The sequence below is a fragment of the Pseudorca crassidens genome, chromosome 11, assembly GCF_039906515.1.
Source record: "Pseudorca crassidens isolate mPseCra1 chromosome 11, mPseCra1.hap1, whole genome shotgun sequence".
NCBI lineage: Eukaryota > Metazoa > Chordata > Mammalia > Artiodactyla > Delphinidae > Pseudorca > Pseudorca crassidens.
In genome coordinates this window covers 7,597,304-7,625,087 of record NC_090306.1, presented here as the reverse complement: position 1 = coordinate 7,625,087, position 27,784 = coordinate 7,597,304, and the positions used below count along the sequence as shown (strand labels likewise).

The window sequence follows — 27,784 nt, the reverse complement described above, 5'->3', positions numbered from 1 at the left end:
TTAGAATGGAATAAGTACTAAGAACAAAGCTCCCCAACAGGTCTGAGGTGGTAAGGTTATATTTATTCAGGACTCTGCATTATTTGTGTATTCCTAAATTCAGATATTACTTCCCCCTGATTATTTTTTCACTCTAACTAAAGAAAATATCTCTTCCTTGTGTTGGCACAAGCCTAAATCCTGAGTATTTATCCTGATTCCTGACAGTTTTTCAAAGTCCTAATGGCAAACATCTAAACTACAAAATATTTGACAGGATTTACCTTGTTTGAACAGTTTCTCAAAGCCTCTCAATTAGTATGCATTGTCCCTTTAAGCTTCTTCCCCCTGTTACTGACCTTTTCCCTGTGTTCCTTCTCAAATTTGTGGGTGGGAATGGGGGACAGGTCAGCGTGCAGCTGGAGGTCTCTCCTGCCTTCTTGGCCATCCCAGTAGAAAAGAATGAAGAATCTCACTGTGTCTGTGGAAATAAGCAGAAAACTGTGTCCTGGGCTGTTACCCCAAAGTCACTGGGTGAGTGGTAAAGTTGTTCACAAATCCTACTTCTTATGTTGTAATGATTTGCTTTCCATTCTCACTCAGATGCATGTTTTTTTCTCCTCCTTTGACAATGATCGATTGAAAGAAAACCGTTATAAATATTGGAGAGGCTTAAAAAGAAGAAACCATTCAATATAGAATCACTGTTTAACTCCTTAAGAATCTTATTCCCCAGGAAAGGTGAATTTCACAGCTACTGCAGAAGCCCTGCAGTCTCAGGAACTGTGTGACAATGAGGTGCCCCACGTCCCAGCACCTGGACAGAAGGACACTGTAGTCAAGTCCTTATTTGTTGAGGTATGCGAGTCTACTTTCTCTGAGCCTCAGAGGCCTTATTATGTAAATCACATTATCTAATAGGTATGCGACAGTGACATTTCATTCCCAAGAATATGAATATGTCCACAACTCAAGTTTTCACTAACAGTTTTTCTCCTAAAGTGATTGCTTTTTCTCTATCACTATCTACATTCACTATCACTTTTCTTTTTGATTTTTTTTCTTTCAATACAAAGCCTGAAGGAATAGAAAAGGAGGAAACTTTCAACACACTTCTTTGTGCTTCAGGTAAGTGTCAAAAAATAGATAAAATTCTTTTGTTAAGCCACTTGCCAAAGTATATAGTTGTGAAATGCTCTTTGGGGCATGTTTCCTCTGGGGGAAAAAGAGGAAACAAGTATACTATCCCATGTGCAAATCAAAGGACATTTGATGGAGAACAATCTTTTCCTGATAAAGACATAGAGAAGTTAAGAGACTCACCTAATAATGAAGACTAAAGCTGATGACCATAGGACAGGATTCCTTCCAAATACGCCTGTGCTTCCCAAACTTCTTCCAACACAATTTTCAAACTATTGAAATATCTTTGTGGCACTAGTACTATTGGTTATTCTGTTAATAGTTGAAGTGTACTCATGTTTTTATTTAAACAAGTTATTTTAAGAAGAACTTTAGGTCATTAACATATACAGAAAACCAATCTTTTTCTATTACACTTAAAACTACCATTTAAATATTCACACAGTCATTAAAAAATTAGTATTAAAATATTCAACTCTGCACTATCTAAAATCATCTAGAGAACAGCACTTAGTCTACAGATCTCTTGTCTTCTCTATATAAGTATCCCCTGATAATCTCATCTAGTCACAGAACTTCAATAACAACTTTGTACCAGAGACCACAAAATATACATCTTTGGTCCACACCTCTTTCCTAAACTCAGACTCATGTATTCAGCTGCTCACTTATCATCTGCATTTCTAAGCCTGGAGGTCTAAGAGGTATCTCAAAACTAGCATGTTCAAAACTGAACCTCTGCTTAGTCCCCATAAGCCTGCTCCTCCTACAATTTTCTCCATCTCAGATGATGGAAATTCCATTCTTCTACTTGCTGGAGATAAAAAATTTTGGAGTCATCCATTATTATGTCCTTTCTCTTCTACTCCACACCCAATCCATTCCCAAATCTAGCTGGTTGAACCTTTAAATATATCTGAAATCTGTCCACTTTTCATCATGTCCACTCTTACTCTAGACCTTTCTCTCTTGGACCAACTCAGTCCCCTCCTAACTGGACTCCTGGTCATCTCCCCCTGTTCCTATACAACAAGAGGGATCATTTAAAGCATATTTCAGATCATGTCCCTCCTTTGTTCAAAGTTTTCCACGAGTCTCCCATATCCCTCAAAGTTAAAGACTATGTCTCCAGCATCACCTACAAAGCCTTTCTATCCTCATGACTTCATATCCTGTTACCCTCTCCCCTACTCACCCTGCTCCTCTAATCTGATTTTAGAACACACCCAGCATGCTCTCATCTCTGGAGTCTTTTCACATTTTGTTCCTTCTTCCTGCAAGTCTCTTCCCCTAGATATCTATAAATTTTACTCCCTGACTTACTTACTGTCAGCCACCTATGATTTTTTAATCAATGAGCTTTATCATTGGGAACCTTCTCCCCACACCCTGTACTTCCTGATTTGCCTTGCCTCACTAGCTCACCCATATAAGCACTTAATCTGCTTCATTTTTTTCTATAGAACTTACCGGTATCTATCACACTAAATATTTATTTGTTATTTTATTACTCCCATCAAAATGAAAACTCTAGGATGTCGGGAAATTTCTTTTGCAAATTGCTATATCATTGCACTTAAAACGGAATCTGGTACATAATACAGATTATGGTACACACTTAATACATATTTATGGAGTGAATATGATTTTTTTACAACCACAACTATAGTAGAAATTAACATAAACAATGAAGAGAAAGAAATAAATATAACATAAGGTATACACTTATAAGGAAATCTATAGAAATTTAACACAAATATATATGATTAATATGAACTTCACTGTGAGATGAATTGTGGCTTTAGGAGAAACTTGGATTGCATCAAAGAGATTATATAATGACCAAGAGAAATGAGATGTTGGATCTTGATCATATAGATGAAAAAAATTCAAATAAATCTAGAACGTTTCTCTCATTTTTCCCTCCCTTATATATATTTGTCTTGTTTCATTAGAAACCGGAGAACCTGAAAAGTTGTCACTAAAACTTCCTTCAAATGTGGTTGAAGGCTCTGCCAGGGCAACACATTCAGTTTTGGGTGAGTCTCCCAGCCCGAAAGAAGCAGTTGTCCATCCCCATAATTCTAGTGCATGGGGCCTCACCATCCCTTACTAATGAACTGTCTGAGTCTAGGCGTTGGATTGAGAGAAAGAACACCAAGCTAAGGACTGCACTGTTGAATAGATGTTGTGCTACATCTTATACCTTGACACACTCTAAAAAGTAAAAAGGGCCATCTCTTTGTGCCCTCATCTTCAAGAGACTGGCTAGGTAGTGATGCTTCCTAATAGATTGAAAAATAATTGTTTTTTACCAGATTTGTGGCTCATCAGAAAGATGTATCCTACCATTCAGATTTTTTCCTGTTTTTTCCGTCCTTGAACTATCTACTTTATTGTTCCCTCATTTCTCTTTCCTTTCTATTTCTTGTTTTCCTTCACCTCTTATGCTTTCTTTTCCACCCCTTTATATATGATTTGACTTCTCACTTAGTAATCTATCTTCTTATCCCAACATAAATCAGCTCTGAGTTCCTCTGTTTTTTTTTAATATCTTTCATTCCCCAGGTGATATACTAGGCTCTGCAATGCAAAATCTTCAGAATCTTCTCCAGATGCCCTATGGTTGTGGAGAGCAGAATATGGTCCTTTTTGCCCCTAACATCTATGTTCTGAACTATCTGAATGAGACAGGGCTGCTGACAGAGAAGATCAAGTCCACAGCCATCAGCCACCTCATCAGTGGTAAGAGATTACCCCAAAAGGAAAAACATTAACTGATTCCCTAAATATCTCCTCCAGTGAACTCAAGTCAACATCCCTTTGATTAAGATTTAATAATTATTGTTGCTGTGATATCCAACAAGTTGTCCCACTATACAACCAGGAAATTCGATGGTATCATCAAGTCTTGGAGACTTCGTAGTAACATAGTAGTTTCCCTGTGACACCTCAACCAGTTTTGAGGAAAACCCTGATTCATTCTCCAATGTCTCTGCTATTTCATAAATCTATGCAAACTTCCTCTTCAGGTTACCAAAGACAGTTGAATTATAAGCACAGAGATGGTTCTTACAGCACCTTTGGGGATCATCATAGTAGAAGTCAGGGGAACACTTGGTAAGATAATTATTTCCATATGTTCTCTGTAGATCCACAGTATTTCAGAATTCTGGAAATAGCTATTCTCTGATACCTGGAGTTCATGCATAGAAATTTGTTATCCTTTTTTTTTTCTTAATTGGAGTATAATTGCTTTACAATGGTGTGTTCGTTTCTGCTTTATAACAAAGTGAATCAACTATACATGTACATATATCCCCATATCTCCTCCCTCTTGAGTCTCCCTCCCACCCTCCCTATCCTACCCCTCTAGGTGGTCACAAAGCATGGAGCTGATCTCCCTGTGCTATGAGGCTGCTTCCCACTAGCTATCTATTTTACATTTGGTAGTGTATATATGTCCATGCCACTCTCTCACTTCATCCCAGCTTACCCTTCCCACTCCCTGTGTCCCCAGGTCCATTCTCTACGTCTGCATCTTTATTCCTGTCCTGCCCCTAGGTTCTTCAGAGCCTTTTTTTTTTTTTTAGATTCCATATATATGTGTTAGCATATGGTATTTGTTTTTCTCTTTCTGACTTACTTCACTCTGTATGACAGACTCTAGGTCCATCCACCTCACTACGAATAACTCAATTTCGTTTCTTTTTATGGCTGAGTAATATTCCATTGTATATATGTGCCACATCTTCTTTATGCATTTATCTGTCGATGGGCACTTAGGTTGCTTCCATGTCCTGGCTATTGTAAATAAAGCTGCAATGAACAATGTGGTACATGATTCTCTTTGAATTACGGTTTTCTCAGGGTATATGCCCAGTAGTGGGATAGCTGCGTTGTATGGTAGTTCTATTTGTCGCTTTTTAAGGAACCTCCATGCTGTTCTCCATAGTGGCTGTATCAATTTACATTCCTCCCAACAGTGCAAGAGGGTTCCCTTTTCTCTACACCGTCTCCAGCATTTATTGTTTGTAGATATTTTGATGATGGCCATTCTGACTGGTGTGAGGTGATAACTCATTGTAGTTTTGATTTACATTTCTCTAATTATTAGTGATGTTGAGCATTCTTTCATGTGTTTGTTGTCAATCAGTTTATCTTCTTTGGGGAAATGTCTATTTAGGTCTTCTGCCCATTTTGTTATCCTTTAAAAACTCCTATGTGTGTCATCACTAGTGGAGGATCTCACCATTTCATCTATGAAAGCTCACTGTTCTGACAGTATAGTAAATAGCAGTAAAGTAAGGATCCCCCAAAACGGAAATAGAAGGCAGAAAATGTCATAATGTGAAATGACAGAGGAAAAAGCTTCTACATTAAGGGAGGAGAGGAGGGGAAGGACAGAAAGAGACTGTGATGTAGTAAAATCATTCAGAAAATGGCAATTTTGGTGGTGGGAAGGCACCACATTTCACAAACATTTTATGAGAAAAAAAAGTGAAAAGTATCGACTCTGGAGAAACCCATCAAGTTGAGACATTTTAAAACAGATTCAGAAGTTTGCTGGACAAATAAGAGTATATTCAGTATTCAAGTATCATTTTGCCACCAATTTTCTCCACGGAACTGTGAAGCTACCTGGAGGCAACTGCACACAGTGAGCTTTAAAAGTGAGATGGTCCTCAGGTCTCCACCTCTTCCTTGCTGGACAGGCTCACTGCATTTGTATTCAAGTCCTTCGCTCAAGCCCAGTCATACATCTTTGTGGAGGACTCGCACATCATGAACTCCCTTACCTGGCTCTCACAGAAGCAAAAGGAAAATGGTTGTTTCCAGCGTTCTGGATCATTGTTAAACAATGCTATTAAGGTGATGCCTTTAAATTTGTTCTGGGCCCTGAGGACAGTGACATGTAGGAGCTACGATGCTCCTATTGATTCCTCAAGTCCTGGTGACATAGCTCTGAGAAGGAAAGTAGACTCTAAAGCTTCTGAAACCTAGCAATAAATTAGTTGTTTGTATTGAAAGAAAATAGCATGCCCCCAAAGCTCCAATACATTAATAGAAGTGAGGGAAAGTGATTTGGGACAGATTTAAGAATTTCAGGGTGAAGGAAGAAGGGGAAAAATCAATAATACTGCCCAAGGAAAGATGCTTTCTAGTGGAGATGGCCAAGGGGAAAATAGAGTTAGCTGATTCTGGCTGATGAATACTGGAGTGTTTGAGTGTCTCTGCCTCTGATCCTTACAGGGTGGGGTAGACGATGAGGTGACGCTCTCTGCCTACATCACCATTGCTCTGCTGGAGAAGCCACTGCCTGTCACTGTATGTACTACCACACTCCCTGGACCTCCCTCACAAATGTAAGGAATAAAACTCATGGAACTATGAATGTCTGAGGAAAATGAGTTGTGATTTTCATGTTATTTAATATTAGTATATTTCACTAGAGCATAAAGGATGACAGATCCTTTGGGAAGCTGCAAAGAAAATTACCCTCTGGTCAGACTGTGATGTTGCACAGGCACTTCGGGGCATTGAATCTAGGGTTACCCTGGAGGCAGTTCATTAGCCTGGTTCTATCTTAAGGTCCATCTTCTTTATAGCACTCAGTTGTCCGCGGTGCCCTATTCTGCCTGGAAAGGGCCTGGGAGTCTACTTCAGAGGCCCAAGGAAGTCTTGTCTATACCAAGGCATTATTGGCCTATGCCTTTGCTCTAGCAGGAAACCAGGCCAAACGAAGTGAGCTGCTTGAATCACTAGACAAAGAGGCTGTAAAAGAAGGTAAGAGCTGCTACTGCAAAAGTGACTTCCAAAAATCACCAGTGATCAAAGGGAGAGGACCTGTTAAATTCACACATATCATGCTTATATTATATTCTATCCATTATATTATTATAAGAAGATGATGATGATTTATTATTGACCTAACACTTAAGTTCTCTGGGTGACATGGATCATTTTATTAATTCACACATTATAGACTTTAAACAGCCCAGCTTCTGATATCACACAAGTATGTAATAGACACAAAGACACAATGTGATTTGCTAGAACCTCAATTTACTTTCATGGCAAAGATTAGCTTGATTGGTGATTATTTAATACTTTCACTTCATGTATGTCCATTCACTAGGTGAGCTCTAATTATAATGATCATTAATGAATTAGGTTTTGAAAATGTTCTCTAAGCTTAAGATTGTATCCTTTTTTATCTCAAAGAGGACTCAATCCACTGGCAACGGCCTGGGAAACCTCAAGAAGTTAATGCACTCTATTATCAACCCCGGGCTCCTTCTGTTGAAGTGGAGATGACAGCTTACACTCTCCTTGCCTATCTTACTGCCCAGCCTGCCCCATCTTCAAAAGACCTGTCTGTGGCTACACGGATTGTGAAATGGATCACCAAGCAACAAAACCCCAGTGGGGGCTTCTCCTCCACTCAGGTCTGTGAAGAGACTCTAGGAAGAAAAATAAATATACTAATACCCATGTAGACACAACCACATTCTAGGAGTTGAATAATTGCATAATGTTTCTAATTTATACTTTGTCTATTCCTCCATCACCAGAAAGGTTCCAGCCTCATTATTTTATATATGGATTATTTCTCTGTCCTCTGCACAATCTCTCATATTTTCTCTCCTTAGTGGATCCTCATCCCTAATGTCGATCAACCTTTCTAGAGCAATGTTTTCATAAGATTACTTCCCTTGGGGACTTCCCTGGCGGTCCTGTGGTTAAGACTCCATGCTTCCACTGCAGGGGGTGCAGCTTCGATCCCCGGTCAAGGAACTAAGATCCCTCATGCTGCGTGGCATGGCCAAAAGGCTGATCCCTTCTCTTTTTCTGGAATTGGCTCACTCTTTTCTATGTCTTTACTACAACAACATTTCCGTCCCTGGTACTGCCTGATGCCTCTCTTCTGTCTTTATAAACCTTTCTCATTATTCAGACCTTTCTCATTATTCAGACCTCATTATTCTCACCTTCTTCACAGCTTCTTCACAGCATTTTCTTATTATACTAGCTCCAATTTCTTCTCCATTCTCTGAATTTTTCCAACAAATGTTGTTATATAAATTTATAATTATTGAAATATCCTCTACGTCAAATATTGAGTCTCATTCCCATATGTACACTGTAAACTGCTTGAACAAGGAAACTTCATTTCCCCCAAAGTTCCTAGAATAGTTCATGATTAATAACCAGGTCTGAATTGACTTGAAATCCAGTGAATGAACTGTGTTTATGACTAAATAACTCTGAGAACAGTGTTGATGTGGTTTACATCTGGTATGATTTTGTTACCTTCCTCTCCTGTGCTTTCTGAACCCATCTTTTTTCAGGATACAGTGGTAGCTCTCCAAGCGCTCTCCAAGTATGGAGCAGCAACTTTCACTAAAAGGGAGAAAGCGGCTACAGTCACCATCAAGTCTTCAGAGACCTTCTCTGAAGAATTCCAAGTAGATGAAGGCAATCGCCTATTGCTGCAGGAGGTCGCTTTGCCAGAGGTTCCAGGGGAGTACAGCATGGCAGTGTCAGGGTCGGGATGTGTGTACCTCCAGGTGAGACTGCCAGGGTTCAGGCGATGCCACAAATGGGAGAACAAGTCTCAAGAATTCCATTTGAACTTCAAAATAGAAAAAGAAACATGTCCTAAGGGGAGGTATAAATCACGTAGAAGAGATAAACTATTTGAGTGTAAAAATAAAGGATTTTTTTTCAATTTGTTTTAGACATCCCTGAGATATAATATCCTGCCCAAGAAAGAAGGAAAATCTCCCTTTACTCTGAAAGTTGATACTCTCCCCAAGAATTGTGATGGAGTCAATGCTCACAGCAAAGTCCAGATTCTCATCAACATTAGGTAAATCCTAAACCACTATGAGACATTTTGTAGAATATAGTGAAATAGAGTTTCTTGTGCAGGGGATCTTCACTGTCCAAGGTCATACATAATAAACAAGAAATTCTTGCAATAGTTATTTAAAAGAAAATTTTCTTCACTCTTACTGAAAAGCCTTAACATTGAGAATATGATGTTACCGTACCTGCAGAGTATGCATTCATAATGAGTTTTCCAAACAACTATAGCAGAAGAAAATAGAGTAGATGGCAAAGCTGAGTGGTAGCCAGGGATAAGGAACGGTAGAAATAAAAGAGGAGAGACTTCTGTCTTGAATGAATTCCAAAGAATTTTGTTTGACTGCCTTGTCCCTATGCCTTGACTTCATAGTTATACTGGGGAACGACCCAGCTCCAACATGGTCATTGTTGATGTGAAGATGGTATCAGGCTTCATACCTGTGAAAGCATCAGTGAAAAAGGTAAACCCTAAGTTTCTTACAGATAGCAAAGTCATGGCAAATGCTGTCAATTTTATTTTGTTGATTCAGTTCTCCAAGAGGTTTATTCCCTCAAACTTGTTTCTCTAGTGTGTGTTTCCATCATTTTAAAAGTGGGCATCCTAGCTATGTGGTCTCAACTATAAGATATAAATCATAAACATGGTTAATAATGTTCCAGCAGGCCCTGAGACTTCTAGGAATGTGTAGTGCATTGAATTATCTTCCAACTATGTACAAAAAGAAAAAGGGAGACTATATCATATGTAAGCATATACATATATTCTTTTTTTAATATAGTTGGAAGATAATTCCCTCTCTAAATAGATGATAGATAGATAAGGAGGGTTTAATAAATATTATTTTTATTATTTTTATTATTATTACTATTATTCTTGAAGAAATCAAAATTAGTGTTTGGATGTCTCTGAGAAGCCATTTAGAACGTAAATACCTGAAAACTGCCTCAGCCTGCAAGTTCCTCATCCCATATCTTTGGCCTTTCCTCTTGGTCAACAGCTCCAAGAAAGGCCTCAGATTCAAAGGACTGAAGTGAGCACCAACCACATCCTGATTTACTTTGAAGAGGTAAGATTCTCTGTGATTCTGCTAGATCTGGAAGAACCACTACAGATTCTAACAAACCAACCCAGGTTCCAAAGAGTGTATTTCACCTACACAACTTATCGTATTATAAAACTCCCTGGTATAGCATTTATGAATTGTGGGGAAAGAAAATAGCTACAGAGGGAAACGAAGCTGGGCCAGGTCAACAAAGCTCAATTTACTACATTTGACTGTCCATTGAATCGTCTTTTTGCCCTTCTTTTATCTGTCATTGAGTGTATTATGCAAGTCTTAAAACCTCTCGTTCTTTCCACAGGTTTTGGTGCAGAGGACAGCATAAGTACAGGGTTTGATACTATCTTAAGAAAAGAGTAACTGAGTTAATCTTTGATTCCAATTCAGTTTTCCTGTCTCTCCAGCTAACCCATCAAAGCTTGAGTTTCTCCTTCTCAGTGGAACAAAACATCCCAATAAAGAATTTAAAACCAGCTACCGTAAAGGCCTATGATTATTATGAGACAGGTGAGTGGGATTCAGACATGCTGAGCCTTGAAAGGAAAAAGATGACTAACTAGGACAGGGTCACCATAACTGAAAGAAAACTCCACAGTCTTTCACTGGAAGAAAGAGTTGAGTTTATGATCACAGGATAAGCATATTCCTGTATATTAATCTGTCTTATGCCCCCAAACAAGTATTAGAATCATTCTTATAAATTGATCATAAAGCAATAAGGGGATCAATTTTTTCTAAATTCCCCTATGACGTTTTTTCTGGACTGAATTATTCCAGAAAGAAAAGAAGGGTGGCAATAACTAAAAATGTGTGCTATGAGACCCAAAATTTGTTCTGTTTTTGATTTGGGCCTCAGATAGTTTCACAAATTTTGGGAAACTTTGTATAATATGTCAGGAAATTCTTCCATTTGCTCATGACTTTGAAGTAGAAACTTACCAGTATCTTAGCATACTGGTAGTGTTCAAACTTTACTCTTTCTTAGAAAAGAAAAGGTTCAGAGAGGAACGTACAACTCCAATAAGAAAAACATAGTTGTGAAAAAGGGCTATACAGTGTCCTATAGAAAGACAGTTATCCATTTGTGAAATCTGCCCCTCAGCTTTATGTCCAAGGCCAATTTTCTCTTGCTCCTCACTAACCAATCCCAAAAGGCTTAGTACAGAAGTAAGTCCTTTTATTGGCTCTGTAACTGTGCTTTATACTTTCTTTCGTAGCTTACACACTTTATTTACAAGTAACCATTCATGTGCCTATTACTGAATGTCTTCACTCTGTCTCATCATTTTTGCATTTCAGAGGAATTCACCATTGAAGAGTACAGTGTTCCCTGCAGTGCTGGTAAAGTATAAACAGTAAAATCTAATGCCAACAAAAAGAAAATAAATACAATATGTGTTGTCTGTGTAAAGCTGCTTCTTGAGCATATCCTTACCATATTATAAAACTCCTTGGTAAATCATTTATGAATTGAACTATCTAAAATGTATTATAGAATTTCACAGTAGAAAAAAATGCAAGTAAAATATAATTACTGGTGTCTGGGTTGACTTGTTTGAAGATGAATCCAGGAATTTGCCACATATAAAAGGGAAATCATCTAATATTTAGTTTATGTTTCTATACTCAGTGGTGATATATTTATTACCCACAGCCTTTCTGGGATGTTTCTAAACTTATACTAGTTAAAGTCAGGAAACTGTTCACTATAAATTATCCATATAACACAGCACAAGAGATGTGATCTACAAGACCTTCCTTTAGGCTGATTGACAGTGTTCATCTTTGACAATACAACACTTGCTGTGAGACCTTCCACTTTCCACTTTAAAACATGAAAAAACTGAGAACAACCTTATCATTAAAAATAATTAAACTTATTAAGTTCAAATATTTATAATTAAAATATGAAAAATTATTCCTTTATTAGATCACAAAATTTCCCTAATATTTCTAACTTTTCTTCTACTGTTTAGCATTTGAACACGGAAATGCTTGAAGATGGAAACTTACAAACTTCATCAGATGAACTTTTCCAGAAATGAAGAACAAAGACTTATCAGGAGAGAAAATAGTGGGAGAAAGAAGGGACGGGAATTGGAAGTACATGAAATTTGTGTGTCGAATAAATTTATGACATTTACAACTCTATCTTTTCTTTTGTTCTTTATCAATGTTATATTTCCCTTCTGAAATACATATCCATTCTCCACAGTGTTTTTTCTTGGTTGTACGTTCTTCCCTTTCATCACATTAAGTATATCATGCCATTCCCTTCTGGCTTGTAGAGTTTCTGCTGAGAAATCAGCTGTTAACCTTATGGGAGTTCCCTTGTATGTTATTTGTCGTTTTTCCCTTGCTGCTTTCAATAATTTTTCTTTGTCTTTAATTTTTGTCAGTTTAATTACTGTGTGTCTCAGCGTATTTCTCCTTGGGTCTATCCTGTTTGGGACTCTCTGTGCTTCCTGGACTTGGGTGGCTATTTCCTGTCCCATGTTAGGGAAGTTTTCGACTATAATCTCTTCAAATATTTTCTTGGGTCCTTAATCTGTCTCTCCTTCTGGGACCCCTATAATGCGAATGTTGTTGCATTTAGTGTTGTCCCAGAGGTCTCTTAGGCTGTCTTCAGTTCTTTTCATCCTTTTTTCTTTATTCTGTTACATGGCAATGAGTTCCACCATTCTGTCTTCCAGGTCACTTATCCGTTCTTCTGCCTCAGTTATTCTGCTATTCCTTCTAGTGTAGTTTTCATTTCAGTTATTGTATTGTTCATCTCTGTTTGTTTGTTCCTTAATTCTTCTAGGTCTTTGCTAAACATTTCTTGCATCTTCTCAATCTTTGCCTCCATTCTTTTTCCGAGGTCCTGGATCATCTTCACTATCATTATTCTGAATTCTTTTTCTGGAAGGTTGCCTATCTCCACTTCATTTAGTTGTTTTTCTGGGGTTTTATCTTGTTCCTTCATCTGGTACATAGCCCTCTGCCTTTTCATCTTGTCTATCTTTCTGTGAACGTGGTTTTTGTTCCACAGTCTGCAGGATTGTAGTTCTTCTTGCTTCTGCTGTCTGCCCTCTGGTGTATGTGGCTATCTAAGAGTCTTGTGCAAGTTTCCTGATGGGAGGGACTGGTGGTGGGTAGAGCTGACTGTTGCTCTGGTGGGCAGAGCTCAGTAAAACTTCAATCCGCTTGACTGCTGATGGGTGGGGCTGGGTTCCCTCCCTTTTGGTTGTTTGGCCTGAGGCAACCCAACACTGGAGCCTACCTGGGCTCTTTGATGGGGCTAATGGCAGACTCTGGGAGGGCCAAAGGAGTACTTCCCAGAACTTCTGCTGCCAATGTCCTTATCCCCATGGTGAGCCACAGCCACCACCCACCTCTGCAGGAGACCCTCCAACACTAGCAGGTAGGTCTGGTTCAGTCTCCCCTGGGGTCACTGCTCCTTCCCCTGGGTCCCAATACGCACATTACTTTGTGTGTGCCCTCCAAGAGTGGAGTCTTTGTTTCCCCCCGTCCTGTTGAAGTCCTGCAGTCAAATCCCACTAGCCTTCAAAGTCTGATTCTCTGGGAATTCCTCCTCCCATTGTCGAAACCCCCAGGTTGAGAACCTGACGTAGGGCTCAGAACCTTCACTCCAGTGGGTGGACTTCTGTAGTATAAGTGTTCTCCAGTCTGTGAGTCACCCACCCAGCAGTTATGGGATTTATTTTACTGTGATTGTGCCCCTCCTACCGTCTCATTGTGGCTTCTCCTTTGTCTTTGGATATGGAGTATCTTTTTTGGTGAGTTCCAGTGTCTTCCTGTCGATGAGTGTCCAGCAGCTAGTTGTGATTCTGGTGTTCTCACAAGAAGAAGTGAAAGCACGTCCTTCTACTCCACCATCTTGGTTCCTAATTGCCCACAGTGTTTTTTAAAACACTGAAAAATCACGCAAAGAGGTATAAGCAAAGAAACTATAGATAAATCAAAAGGAAATTTTAAAAAATGTTCAAGTAACCCACAGGAAGGTGAGGAAAAGAAAACAATATTTCCAAATATTGGAAACAACCAAAACGTCCATCAGTAGGTGAAAGGTTAAACTACCTGTGGTACATTCATACTATGGAATACTAGTCGGTAATAAAGAGGGACAAAGTACTGATACAGGCAACAACTTGGATGGATCTCCAAAACATTACACTGAGTGAAAAGAAAGACAATTTCAAAAGGTCATACTGTGTGATTCCTTTCATATAACATTCTTGAAATGGCAAAATCATAGAAATGGAAAATAAATTGGTGGTTTCCAGGCTTTATGGAGGCTAGAGCCAGTGGGGAGGGATGTGACTTACAAAGGGATAGCATTAGAGAGATCTTTGTGGTGATGAAATCATGCAGGTGTAGAAGCAAAAGTCCTGGTTCAAATTTTTACATTTAATTCCATCTTAAATTATTTTGTTTTCTATTGTTTGGTGAGTGAGTATCTAAACTGACATTTTTTCTCATGTATGTAGCTTTCTAATAGTCCCATTATCATTTATGAACCAATTCAATATTTCCCTGCTAATAAAACATGACTCCTTTATCACAAATTAAATTAGCATATGTTTTAAGACTTGTTTCTAAGTGATTTATTCTATTTCATTGATTAGCTAGTCTATTCTTTCACATGCAGTAAAATATTTGAATTACTGGGGCTTAATAAAATATTTTAATAATTACTCTGGCTGGTCCATTCTCATTTCTCTGTTTTCACCTTTTATTTGCAATACTAAGCTTATTATTTATTCCAGGTAAAATTTTGATATCTTTTTATGATGTGAATTATCCCCATAGTCACATTGAGCATTGTTTGGAAATTCACTGAATACTAATAAATTTATAATGATTATGAATGTCAACTTTTTTACAATATTTAGCCTTCCCTATTCAGACACATTTTATGTTCATTTATTCATTTCACATGAAGTGAATTCTAATTCTGACTTAATTTCTGAATTTGGCCTGAACTACAAAATAAAAATTAGAGATTAATTTCATGGACATAAATAGTAAGATAAGTTGAATGAATAATACAGTGTATACAAGGAGACAAAAGATAAGGGCAAAAATAAAATTACAAGATAAGGAAAGACTAGAACAATATTTCTTATTTGTTGATAGAAACCACTGAAAGATTTTTTTAAAAAGAATTATTTCAGAGATGCATTATAGATAGTCCATCTTCTAAGCAATGGCAGGAAGAAGAAAGCAAATTAATTCTGATCTTTCTAATTTCTGATACAGTCCATTTGTGCAGAGTGGGGCTGTTTTCATGCTTTTGATGGTTTAGCACACGTATCTCTCGTCTACACTTAGACAATTCCATGCCTTAAAACATTATTTGGAGGGAGAAGCTTCAAGATGGTGGAAGAGTAAGATGCGGAGATCAATCTTCCTCCCCACAAATACATCAGAAATACATCTACATGTGGAACAAACCCTACAGAACACCTACTGAACGCTGGCAGAAGACCTCAGACCTCCCAAAAGGCAAGAAACTCCCCACGTACCTGGGTAGGGCAAAAGAAAAAACAGACAAAAGAACAGGGACAGGCCCTGCACCAGTGGGAGGGAGCTTTGAAGGAGGAAAGGTTTACACACACTGGGAAGCCCCTTCGCGGGCGGAGACTGCGGGTGGCGGAGGGGGGAAGCTTCGGGGCCGCGGAGGAGAGCGCAGCCACAGGGTTGCAGAGAGCAAAGCGGAGAGATTCCCGCACAGAGGATCGGGGCCGACCGGCACTCACCAGCCCGAGAGGCTTGTCAGCTCACCCGCCGGGGCGGGCGGGGGCTGGGAGCTGAGGCTCGGGCTTCAGTCGGATCCCAGGGAGAGGACTGGGGTTGGCGGCATGAACACAGCATGAAGGGGTTAAGTGCGCCACGGCTAGCCGGGAGGGAGTCCGGGAAAAGGTCTGGAACTGCCGAAGAGGCAAGAGACTTTTTCTTGCCTCTTTGTTTCCTGGTGCGCAAGGAGAGGGGATTCAGAGCGCCACTTAAAGGAGCTCCTGAGACGGTGCGAGCAGCAGCTATCAGCACGGACCCCAGAGACGGGCATGAGACGCTAAGGCCACTGCTGCCACCACCAAGAAGCCTGTGTGCGAGCACAGGTCACTATCCACACCGCCCCTCCTGGGAGCCTGTGCAGCCCGCCACTGCCAGGGTCCCGGGATCCAGGGACAACTTCCCCAGGAGAACGCACGGCGCACCTCAGGCTGGTGCAACGTCACGCTGGCCTCTGCCGCCGCAGGCTCGCCCAGCACTCCGTACCCCTCCCTCCCCCGGCCTGAGTGAGCCAGAGCCCCCGAAGCAGCTGCTCCTTTAACCCCGTCCTGTCTGAGCAAAGAACAGACACCCTCAGGCGACCTACACTCAGAGGCGGGTCCAAATCCAAAGCTGAACCCCAGGAGCTGTGCGAACAAAGAAGAGAAAGGGAAATCTCTCCCAGCAGCCTCAGGAGCAGCGGATTAAATCTCCACAATCAACTTGATGTACCCTGCATCTGTGGAATACCTGAATACACAACGAATCATCCCAAATTGAGGAGGTGGACTTTGGGAGCATATATATATATTTTTTTTTTCCCTTTTTCTCTTTTTGTGACTGTGTATGCGTATGCTTCTGTGTGAGATTTTGTCTGTATAGCTTTGCTTTTACTATTTGTCCTAGTGTTCTGTCGGGGTTTTTTTTCTTTTTTTTCTTTTTGTTAGTATAGTTTTTAGCACTTGTTATCACTGGTGGATTTGTTTTTTGGCTTGGTTGCTCTCTTCTTTCTTTTTTTTTTTATTACTTTTTAAATTGTTTTTAATAATTGGTTTTTATTTTAATAACTTTAATTTAATTTATTTTATTTTACCTTTTTCATTCTTTCTTTTTTTCTCCCTTTTATTCTGAGCCATGTGGATGACAGGTTCTTGGTGTTCCACCGAGGCATTGGGCTGTGCCTCTGAGGTGGGAGAGCCAAGTTCAGGACATTGGTATACCAGAGACCTCCCAGCTCCATGTAATATCAAATGGCAAAAATCTCCCAGAGATTTCCATCTCAAAGCCAAGACCCAGCTCCACTCAACGACCAGCAAGGTATACTGCTGGACACCCTTTGCCAAACAACTAGCAAGACAGGAACACAAACCCGCCCATTAGCAGAGAGGCTGCCTAAAGTAATAATAAGGTCACAGACACCCCAAAACACACCACCAGACTTGGACCTGCCCACCAGAAAGACAAGATCCAGCCTCATCCACCAGAACACAGGCACTAGTCCCCTCCACCAGGAAGCCTACACAACCCACTGAACCAACATTAGCCGCTCGGGGCAAACACCAAAAACAACGGGAACTATGAACCTGCAGCCTGCGAAAAGGAGACCCCAAACACAGTAAGGTAAGCAAAATGAGAAGACAGAGAAACACAGCAGATGAAGGGGCAAGGTAAAAACCCACCAGACCTAACACATAAAGAGGAAATAGGCATGCTACCTGAAAAACAATTCAGAATAATGATAGTAAAGATGATCCAAAATCTTGGAAATAGAATGGAGAAAATACAAGAAATGTTTAACAAGGACCTAGAAGAACTAAAGAGCAAACAAAAAATGAGAACGCAATAGATGAAATTAAAAATTCTCTAGAACGGATCAATAGCAGAATAACTGAGGCAGAAGAACGGATAAGTGACCTGGAAGATAAAATAGTGGAAATAACTACTGCAGAGCAGATTAAAGAAAAAAGAATGAAAAGAACTGAGGACAGTCTCAGAGACCTCTGGGATAACATTAAACGCACCAACATTCAAATTATAGGGGTCCTAGAAGAAGAAGAGAAAAAGAAAGGTACTGAGAAAATATTTGAAGAGATTATAGTTGAAAACTTCCCTAATATGTGAAAGTAAATAGTTAATCAAGTCCAGGAAGCACAGAGAGTCCCATATAGGATAAATCCAAGGAGAAAAACACCAAGACACATATTAATCAAACTATCAAAAATTAAATACAAAGAAGAAATACTAAAAGCAGCAAGGGAAAAACAACAAATAACATACAAGGCAATCCTCATAAGGTTAACAGGTGATCTTTCAGCAGAAACCCTGCAAGCCAGAAGGGAGTGGCAGGACATATTTAAAGTGATGAAAGAGAAAAACCTACAAGCAAGATTACTCTACCCAGCAAGGATCTCATTCAGATTTGATGGAGAAATTAAAACATTTACAGACAAGCAAAAACTAAGAGAACTCAGCACCACTAAACCAGCTTTACACAAATACTAAAGGAACTTCTCTAGGCAGGAAACACAAGAGAAGAAAAAGACCTACGATGACAAACCCCAAACAATTAAGAAAATGGTAATAGGAACATACATATCGATAATTACCTCAAATGTAAATGGATTAAATGCTCCAACCAAAAGACATAGACTGGCTGAATGGATACAAACACAAGACCCATATATATACTGTCTACAAGAGACCCACTTCAGACCTAGGGACACATACAGACTGAAAGTGAGGGGATGGAAAAAAGATATTCCATGCAAATGGAAATCAAAAGAAAGCTGGAGTAGCAATTCTCATATCAGACAAAACAGACTTTAAAACAAAGACTATTACAAGAGACAAAGAAGGACACTACATAATGATCAAGGGATGAATCCAAGAATAAGATATAACAATTGTAAATATTTATGCGCCCAACATAAGAGCACCTCAATACATAAGGCAAATACTAACAGCCATAAAAGGAGAAACTGACAGTAACCCAATCATACTTTCATACATTTCATACATAACACAATCACACAATCCTACTTTCACCATTGGACAGATCATCCAAAGTGAAAATAAATAAGGAAACACTAGCTTTAAATGATAAATTAAACAAGATGGACTTAATTGATATTTATAGGACATTCCATCCAAAAACAACAGAATACACTTTCTTCTCAAGTGCTCATGGAACATTCTCCAGGATAGATCATATCTTGGGTCACAAATCAAGCCTTGGTAAATTTAAGAAAATTGAAATCATATCAAGTACCTTTTCCGACCACAATGATATGAGACTAGATATCAGTTACAGGAAAAAATCTGTAAAAAATACAAACACATAGAGGCTAAACAATACACTACTTAATAACCAAGAGATCACTGAAGAAATCAAAGAGGAAATCAAAAAATACCTAGAAACAAATGGCAATGAAAACACGACGACCCAAAACCTATGGGATGCAGCAAAAGCAGTTCTAAGAGGGAAGTTTATAGCAATACAATCCTACCTTAAGAAAGAAGAAACATCTCAAATAAACAACCTAACCTTACACCCAAAACAATTACAGAAAGAAAAACAAAAAAACCCCAAAGTTAGCAGAAGGAAAGAAATCATAAAGATCAGATCAGAAATAAATGAAAAAGAAATGAAGGAAACAATCGCAAAGATCAATAAAACTAAAAGCTGGTTCTTTGAGAAGATAAAGTTGATGAACCATTAGCCAGACTCATCAACAAAAAAAGGGAGAAGACTCAAATCAATAGAATTAGAAATGGAAGAGGAGAAGTAACAACTGACATTGCAGAAAAACAAAGGATCATGAGAGATTACTACAAGCAATTGTACGCCAGTAAAATGGACAACCTGGAAGAAATGGGCAAATTCTTAGAAATACACAACCTTCCGAGACTGAAACCAGGAAGAAACAGAAAATATGAACAGACCAAACACAAGCACTGAAATTGAAACTGTGATTGAAAATCTTCCAACAAACAAAAGCCCAGGACCAGATGGCTTCACAGGAAAATTCTATCAAACATTTAGAGAAGAGCTAACACCTATCCTTCTCAAACTCTTCCAAAATATAGCAGAGGGAGGAACACTCCCAAACTCATTCTACGAGGCCACCATCATCCTGATACCAAAACCAGACAAAGATGTCACAAAGAAAGAAAACTACAGGCCAATATCACTGATGAACATAGATGTAAAAATCCTCAACAAAATACTAGCAAACAGAATCCAACAGCACATTAAAGGATCCTACACCATGATCAAGTGGGGTTTACCCCAGGAATGCAAGGCTTCTTCAGTATACACAAATCAATCAATGTGATAAACCATATTAAAAAATTGAAGGAGAAAAACCATATGATCATCTCAATAGATGCAGAGAAAGCTTTTGACAAAATTCAACACCCATTTATGATAAAAACCCTCCAGAAAGCAGGCATAGAGGGAACTTACCTCAACATAATAAAGGCCATATATGACAAACCCACAGCCAATATCGTCCTCAATGGTGAAAAACTGAAACCATTTCCACTAAGTTCAGGAACAAGACAAGATTTCCCACTCTCACCACTATTATTCAACATAGTTTTGGAAGTTTTAGCCACAGCAATCAGAGAATAAAAAGAAATAAAAGGAATCCAAATCAGAAAAGAAGAAGTAAAGCTGTCACTGTTTGCAGATAACATGATACTATACAGAGATAATGTGAAAGATGCTACCAGAAAACTGCTAGAGCTAATCAATGAATTTGGTAAAGTAGCAGGATACAAAATTAATGCACAGAAATCTCTTGCATTCCTATACACTAATGTTGAAAAATCTGAAAGAGAAATTAAGGAAACACTCCCATTTACCATTGCAACAAAAGAATAAAATACCTAGGAATAAACCTACCTAAGGCGACAAAAGACCTGTATGCAGAAAATTATAAGACACTGATGAAACAAATTAAAGATGATACAAATAGATGGAGAAATATACCATGTTCTTGGATTGGAAGAATCAACATTGTGAAAATGACTGTACTACCCAAAGCAATCTACAGATTCAATGCAATCCCTATCAAACTACCACTGGCATTTTCCACGGAACTAGAACAAAAAATTTCACAATTTGTATGGAAACACAAAAGACCCCGAATAGCCACAGCAATCTTGAGAAAGAAAAATGGAGCTGGAGGAATCAGGCTTCCAGACTTCAGACTATACTACAAAGCTATATAAATCAAGACAGTATGGTACTGGCACAAAAACAGAAATATAGATCAATGGAACAGGATAGAAAGCCCAAAGACAAACCCACGCACATATGGTCACCTTATCATTGACAAAGGAGGCAAAAACGTACAGTGGAGAAAAGACAGCCTCTTCAATAAGTGGTGCTGGGAAAACTGGACAGCTACATGTAAAAGAATGAAATTAGAACACTCCCTAACACCATACACAAAAATAAGCTCAAAATGGATTAAAGACCTAAATGTAAGGCCAGAAACTATCAAACTCTTAGAGGAAAACATAGGCAGAACACTCTATGACATAAATCACAGCAAGATCCTTTTTGACCCACTTCCTAGAGAAATGGAAACAAAAACAAAAATAAACAAATGGGACCTAATGAAACTTAAAAGCTTTTGCACAGCAAAGGAAGCCATAAACAAGACAAAAAGACAACACTTAGAATGGGAGAAAATATTTGCAAATGAAGCAACTGATAAAGGATTAATCTCCGAAATTTACAAGCAGCTCATGCAGCTCAATATCAAAAAAACAAACAACCCAATCCAAAAATGGGCAGAAAAACTAAATAGACATTTCTCCAAAGAAGTTATACAGATTGCCAACAAACACATGAAAGAATGCTCAACATCATTAATCATTAGAGAAATGCAAATCAAAACTACAATGAGATATCATCTCACACCAGTCAGAATGGCCATCATCAAAAAATCTAGAAACAATAAATGCTGGAGAGGGTGTGGAGAAAAGGGAACCCTCTTGCACTGGTGGTGGGAATGTAAATTGACACAGACAGTATGGAGAACAGTATGGAGGTTCCTTAAAAAACTACAAATAGAACTACCATATGACCCAGCAATCCCACTACTGGGCATATACCCTGAGAAAACCATAATTCAAAAAGAGTCATGTACCAAAATGTTTATTGCAGCTCTATTTACAATAGTCAGGACATGGAAGCAACTTAAGTGTCCATCGACAGATGAATGGATAAAGATGTGGCACACATATACAATGGAATATTACTCAGCCATAAAAAGAAATGAAATTGAGTTATTTGTAGTGAGGTGGATGGACCTAGAGTCTGTCATACAGAGTGAAGTAAGTCAGAAATAGAAAAACAAATACCGTATGCTAACATATAGATATGGAATCTAAGGAAAAAATAAGGTCATGAAGAACCTAGGGGCAAGATGGGAATAAAGACACAGGCCTACTAGAGAATGGACTTGAGGATACGGGGAGGGGGAAGGGTAAGCTGTGACAAAATGAGAGAGTGGCATGGACATATATACACTACATTTGTTTTTAAAGTAAAAAGAGTCATGGAAATCCTGTCTTGATCCACTAGTACAGTCTGAAAGTTGTCTAAGGAATAACAGCTCAGAAACCTGAATCCAAGAGTCTATTCTCTGAGGTATCAAAGTTCAGAGGATGTAGTAGAATCCTTTCCAGAATCCTTCAGCAAGCATCAAGAAGCAGATACCTGCTTGATAATAAAATTACTTAATTTATCACAGCAACCAATAACATCACATGAAGGATGGCAAAATTTTCTGTAGTCATACTGCACATAGCTATTTTATAGTTTTCATCAATGTTTTCTTAAGAAAACATTTTCTTAAGTATATACTATTATCAGGGAAGACATTGACAAATCTCCAGAACCTTCACATAAAAGGTACAATTTCTGAAATATTTATATTAATAATATTCTACCTATACAAACTTAACCTAGGGAAGGCTGAGTGTATCTTCCAATTTGATCATTTTTCCCATGTATCTCTTACAACACTAATAAGCTAATTAATAAATATAATGAAAACTATGCTGAATTTAATTGTTTTTAATTTAGGATTCAATCTTGGAAGGAAAAAGAGAGTTGCTAAATTGCAACTGCTATCTAGATTAAACAGGGGAAGCAATCCTTTATTACCTATTATTTAATCAAAGTGATAAAATATTTTTAACTTAAAAGAAGATAACATGATTGTAAAGCCAACACAAAGCAGAGAGAAATATTCTGGTGCAATATTGAATAAATGTTATCTGGACACATTGCAACAGAAAAAAATAATAAACTCAACCATTGTTAAGAGCAAAATCTACTAAATTGAGAGTTAGATACAGCATAAGTAAAAGAAAAAGGACTTTTCTCAGATTCATTAAAAACACAATATATTTAAATAATACCTACTATATTCCAGATAAATGACCACAATTTACTTTCTAAAACCAATATACCATTTAACAAAGAGAAACCCAAATTTTAGCTTCACATTAATATATTTTATAGTAAGTTTCACAAGCTTTTTAAAATTCTGTTAGTTGTTTTCTTGCTGCTTTTATAGTTCTTCTCTGTTCTTCTTCTACTCCGTTCCTTTGTGGTTCGGCGACTTTCTTTAGTGTTACGTTTAGATTCCTTTCTCATTATCTTTTGTACATCTGCTATAGGCTTTTGCTTGTGGTTAACTTGAGGTTCACATATAACAGTCTATATATGTAACAGTCTATTTCAAGGTGTTAGCAAGTTAAATTTGAACACATTCTTAAAAACTCTACCTTTTTACTTCCCTTCCCACAGTTTATGTCTTTATGCCATATTTTACACCTTTTTATTTTGAGTTTCCTTTAACTTGTTAACTACCTACTTACTGTGGTTGTTAATTTTACTCTTTTGTCTTTTAACCTTCATACTAGCTTTATAAGAGCTTAACCCACTATCTTTACTATATACTTGCCTTTACCAGTGAGATTTTTACTTACATATGTTTTCTTATTAGTTAGTACCTTTTCTTTCCAGCTTAAGGAAGTCCCTTTAACATTTCTTGTAAAGTTGGTTTAGTGGTGATGAACTCCTTTAGCTTTTTCTTCTGTGGAAAACTCTTTATCTCTCCTTCAGTTCTAAATGATGGCCTTGCTGGGTAGAGATTCTTGGCTGGAAGTTTTTTCCTTCACAACTTTGAATCTATTGTGCCACTCCCTTCTGGCCTGCAGAGTTTCTGCTGAAAACTCAGCTGATAATCTTAGAGGTTTCCCTTGTATGTAACAAGGTTTTTTTTTTTCTCTTGCTGTTTTTAAGATTCTTTAACTTTTGATATTTTAATTATAACGTGCCTTGGTATAGATCTCTTTGATTCCTCTTATAAGGAACTCTCTGTGCTTCCTGAACCTGGATGTCTCTTTCTTCCAGGTTAGGGACGTTTTCAGCCGTTATTTCTCAAATAAATTTTCTGTCTCTTTCTCTCTCTGTTCTCCTTCTGGGACTCCTATAATATGAATGTTATCCTGCTTGATGTTGTGCCTCTTAAACTATCTCCACTCTTTCTAAATTCTTTTTTCTCTTTGCTGCTTTATTTGGGTGAGTTCTGCTGCTCTGCCTTTCAGGTCACTGATCCGATCTTCTGCTTCACTTAGTCTTCCGTTAAACCCCTCAAGCCTATTTTCAGTTCATTTATTATATTCTCCAGCTCTGTGGCTTCTGTTTGGTACTTTCTTACATCATCCATCTCTTTGTTGAAACTCTATGTTCATCCATTCTTTCCTAAGTTCAGTGAGCATTTTTTGACTATATGAACTCTTCTTTTCAGATAGATTTCTTACCTCCATTTTATTAAGGTCTTTTTCTGAGGTTTTGTTTTGGTCTATCATTTGAAGCATCTTCCTCTGTTTCCTCATTTTGCTTGACTCTCTGTGTTTGAGTCTACATATTAAGTGAAACAGCTAACTCTCCCAGTCTGGAAGGAGTGGCTTTGTGTAGGAGATGAAACTTAGCATTTATCCTTGCCCTAGTTTTTGGTTATCTCTCAAACCTGTGTGATTGTCTAAGTTTTGTTCTTGATAGGTCCCAGTTGTTGAGGGTGTTTCAAGACCTGTCTGTGTTCCAAAAAGAGTGATCTCAGTCAGCACCTAGTTTCAGGCTGATCAAAAGCCAGATCCTCGGGCAGCAGCTTTAAACTATGTAAATATATATAGTTCTGTGGGTCTGCAATTGTTGACCCTGCTGACCTCCAGACCAGGAGATCTGGGGATATTTCCCTAGGCAACAGTTGCAAAATTGAGGTTTCATATGAGTGTATATGCTCACTTCTGGAAGGTACCAGCAAGCCATGGCAAGGCCAGGGGAGGGTGCCACGATGATGTCTTCCTGCCTATGTTCCCCACGAGTGGGTCTGCAGCCTCTAGATGAGTGGCAGTCCTGAAGCATGTCCCCCAGGTTGAAGTTCCAGGACAAGTAAATGCCTTTTTCACAGCAGACTGTGGGTATGCTTCTTTCTGCTGTCTGTGCAGTGCCCTGGGTGTGGTAGCCTACCTAGAACTGTCTTTCTAATTGTCACAGACTTGTGGGGCCCAGGGAGGTTAGACCCTCTGGCCACCAGCACCAGGTGATCAAGAGGTGTCCTGTGCAAACTGTGCTTACCACCCCCCCAGACCCCAGCCTTAGCAAGGCTGCAGGAGAGCATTGAGGGTGGGGCACATCTGCAGCTTTGGTGATGCAGGGGAAGAGTGCTGGGAGCAGGGCTTGCCTGCAGCTTGAGCGAGGCCAGGAGAGAGTGCTGAGGGGAGGGGTGCAGGGGGCTTGTGGGGGACACCTGCAGTTTTAGTCATGCACAAGCACTTCTTTTGAATTATATTCTCCCAGGGCCTCGTACTCAATCCTCTGTCAAGAAATCCCCCTAGGACTTCCCTGGTGGAGCGGTGGTTAAGAATCCGTCTGCCAATACAGGGGACACGGGTTCGATCACTGGGCCGGGAAGATCCCACATGCCGTGAAGCAACTAAGCCCATGTGCCACAACTACTGACCCCACATGCCACAACTACTGAAGCCTGCATGCCTAGAGCCCGTGCTGCACAACAAGAGAAGCCACTGCAATGAGAAGCCCGTGCACCGCAACGAAGAGTAGCCCCCGCTCACCTCAACTAGAGAAAGCCCACGTGCAGAAACGAAGACCCAACACAGAGAAAGATAATTAATTAATTAATTAAAAACAAAGGTTCTTTCCTTAAAAAAAAAAAAGAAATCCCCCTAAAGTTAAAGTTATACCTCACTCAATCCCAGACATGAATCTGTATTATGAGTTACTGGCATAGTGACATGTCCCATGACCTTCAAAGATAGCTTTCTTTGACACCTGCTTGTAAGAATTTTGAAGGCGTTGAAGAAAGGTGGATTGAAAGTTCCTCATCAGGAGCTTTGCTGTCAAAGTTAAAGAAAGTTCATTCTCACTAGAACATAAATTTTATCCTCTGGAAATGACTCAGAGCCTGTCAGACAGAGTTTAGCCTTGAGAGTAATGAGGCAATCGCTGAGAGCATCAACCCTTTCAAGGGACCTGTGCCCAACTAGAACTCTGTTTGGAGGCATTGGGGTGGAGCTTGTTTGCAAATAGCAGCCACATAAAGCCTGGTAAATTCGAAAGGTCTCAGGGACCAGGCTGAGAGCTGGGAGCTGGGCACGATACGATACCTGTGATTTGTCCCTCACTATGGGGAAAGGCAGACTTCTTCACTCGTGTCTCATGTTATTTCTTCTCGTCCTGCTTTCTGCCAACACCTCAGATTCTGCAGAACCGTAAGTCTCACCGAAAGTCCCTTCCTCAACAGTCTGTTTTTTATTTCAGTCTCTCCCTTATATGTTTGCTTTGCCTTTCCTATTAAATGCTACCCTTCCATTCCTTAAGATATCTTAAAATTATAATAGAGTAATACATTTTGTCTTTCATCTATCTTACATTCTTGAAATAATGTTTTTCATTGGGTCAGTAACAGTCATAAACACAATATGTAGTCATTAGGAAGCATGATTTGATTAGACACCAAAATCTCAGACTCCACCCTCACAGAATCATTCTTTCAGATGGAAGGTATTGACTACAAAAATACTTAAAATGTACAGTCAGGAGTAATTTTAACTCATATTGTAGATTATATGCGTACAGAAAGTAATGAATGTGTTAAATTAGATCATGAGCATATAATTTGCAAAATCCATACTGTGGAAAACTGACAAACAATTTGATTTATCCAACAAATAAAATGTCCCAGAAGGAGAAGCAGAGAGAGCCTATGGAATTAAAAAGATATAAAAGGCACATCAATCAATCAATCACAATGTATAGATCTAATTTCGATCTTGATTCCAAAGACATTTTTTAAAACATCATGACATTTTAATAAGCAGTTATAAATTTTTACTGGCTGAATATTTAAATATTTGTGATATTAAAATATTTTGCTAAATGTTTATGTATAATAATGATAATGCGTTTTTGCTTAAAAATAATCCTTTTCTTCTGGAAATACGTATTGAAATATTTACAGGTTTTGCTTCAAAATTATAATGGGAAAGGTGAAGTGGTTAGGTGAATGTAGATGGGAATGTGGCTGGGATTTAGGTAAGGCAAGAGTGTACATAGATTGTTGGATATTAGAACTGCGCATTGTGAGTCTAGTAGTTTATTATATTAATATAATATTGTGGATATTTTTGGATTCATTTTATTATTTTGTCTAATTTTATGTATGTTTGAAATTCTCCACATAAAAACTTTAAAATTAAAAGGAAATAACAATAAAAGTTACAAACATTTAGAATTGAACAAAAATTAAAACATTACATATCAAATACCTAATTTATTTGTTTAAATACCTGATACACATAGAAGTACATTTTATAAACCTAAACTAACTATATGTATGGAAAAA

General features: G+C 38.5%; 1 protein-coding gene and 1 long non-coding RNA gene across 13 annotated transcripts in view; one reads left to right on the top strand and one right to left on the bottom strand.

Annotated features, from left to right (window-relative positions):
- LOC137201611 (pregnancy zone protein-like) overlaps positions 1-12,224 on the top strand; it is a 41,397-nt gene extending 29,173 nt beyond the window's left edge. The window contains exons 20-36 of the mRNA XM_067695667.1: positions 387-513; positions 716-837; positions 1,056-1,107; positions 3,078-3,161; positions 3,691-3,867; positions 4,155-4,242; positions 5,838-5,994; positions 6,376-6,450; positions 6,732-6,909; positions 7,348-7,571; positions 8,475-8,693; positions 8,865-8,995; positions 9,365-9,455; positions 9,993-10,061; positions 10,460-10,562; positions 11,355-11,396; positions 12,032-12,224. Coding sequence (XP_067551768.1) covers positions 387-513; positions 716-837; positions 1,056-1,107; positions 3,078-3,161; positions 3,691-3,867; positions 4,155-4,242; positions 5,838-5,994; positions 6,376-6,450; positions 6,732-6,909; positions 7,348-7,571; positions 8,475-8,693; positions 8,865-8,995; positions 9,365-9,455; positions 9,993-10,061; positions 10,460-10,562; positions 11,355-11,396; positions 12,032-12,054 — 1,962 coding nt within the window. The 3' untranslated portion in view covers positions 12,055-12,224. The remainder of the gene's footprint in view (positions 1-386; positions 514-715; positions 838-1,055; positions 1,108-3,077; positions 3,162-3,690; positions 3,868-4,154; positions 4,243-5,837; positions 5,995-6,375; positions 6,451-6,731; positions 6,910-7,347; positions 7,572-8,474; positions 8,694-8,864; positions 8,996-9,364; positions 9,456-9,992; positions 10,062-10,459; positions 10,563-11,354; positions 11,397-12,031) is intronic.
- LOC137201612 (uncharacterized) overlaps positions 1-27,784 on the bottom strand; it is a 172,811-nt gene that overhangs the window by 30,738 nt on the left and 114,289 nt on the right. For 8 of the 12 annotated variants that reach the window (XR_010932249.1, XR_010932254.1, XR_010932251.1 and 5 more), the window contains exon 5: positions 339-460. The exons of the other annotated variants lie outside the window; for them this stretch is intronic. This is a non-coding gene — a long non-coding RNA (uncharacterized lncRNA). The remainder of the gene's footprint in view (positions 1-338; positions 461-27,784) is intronic. 12 annotated transcript variants of the gene reach the window in all.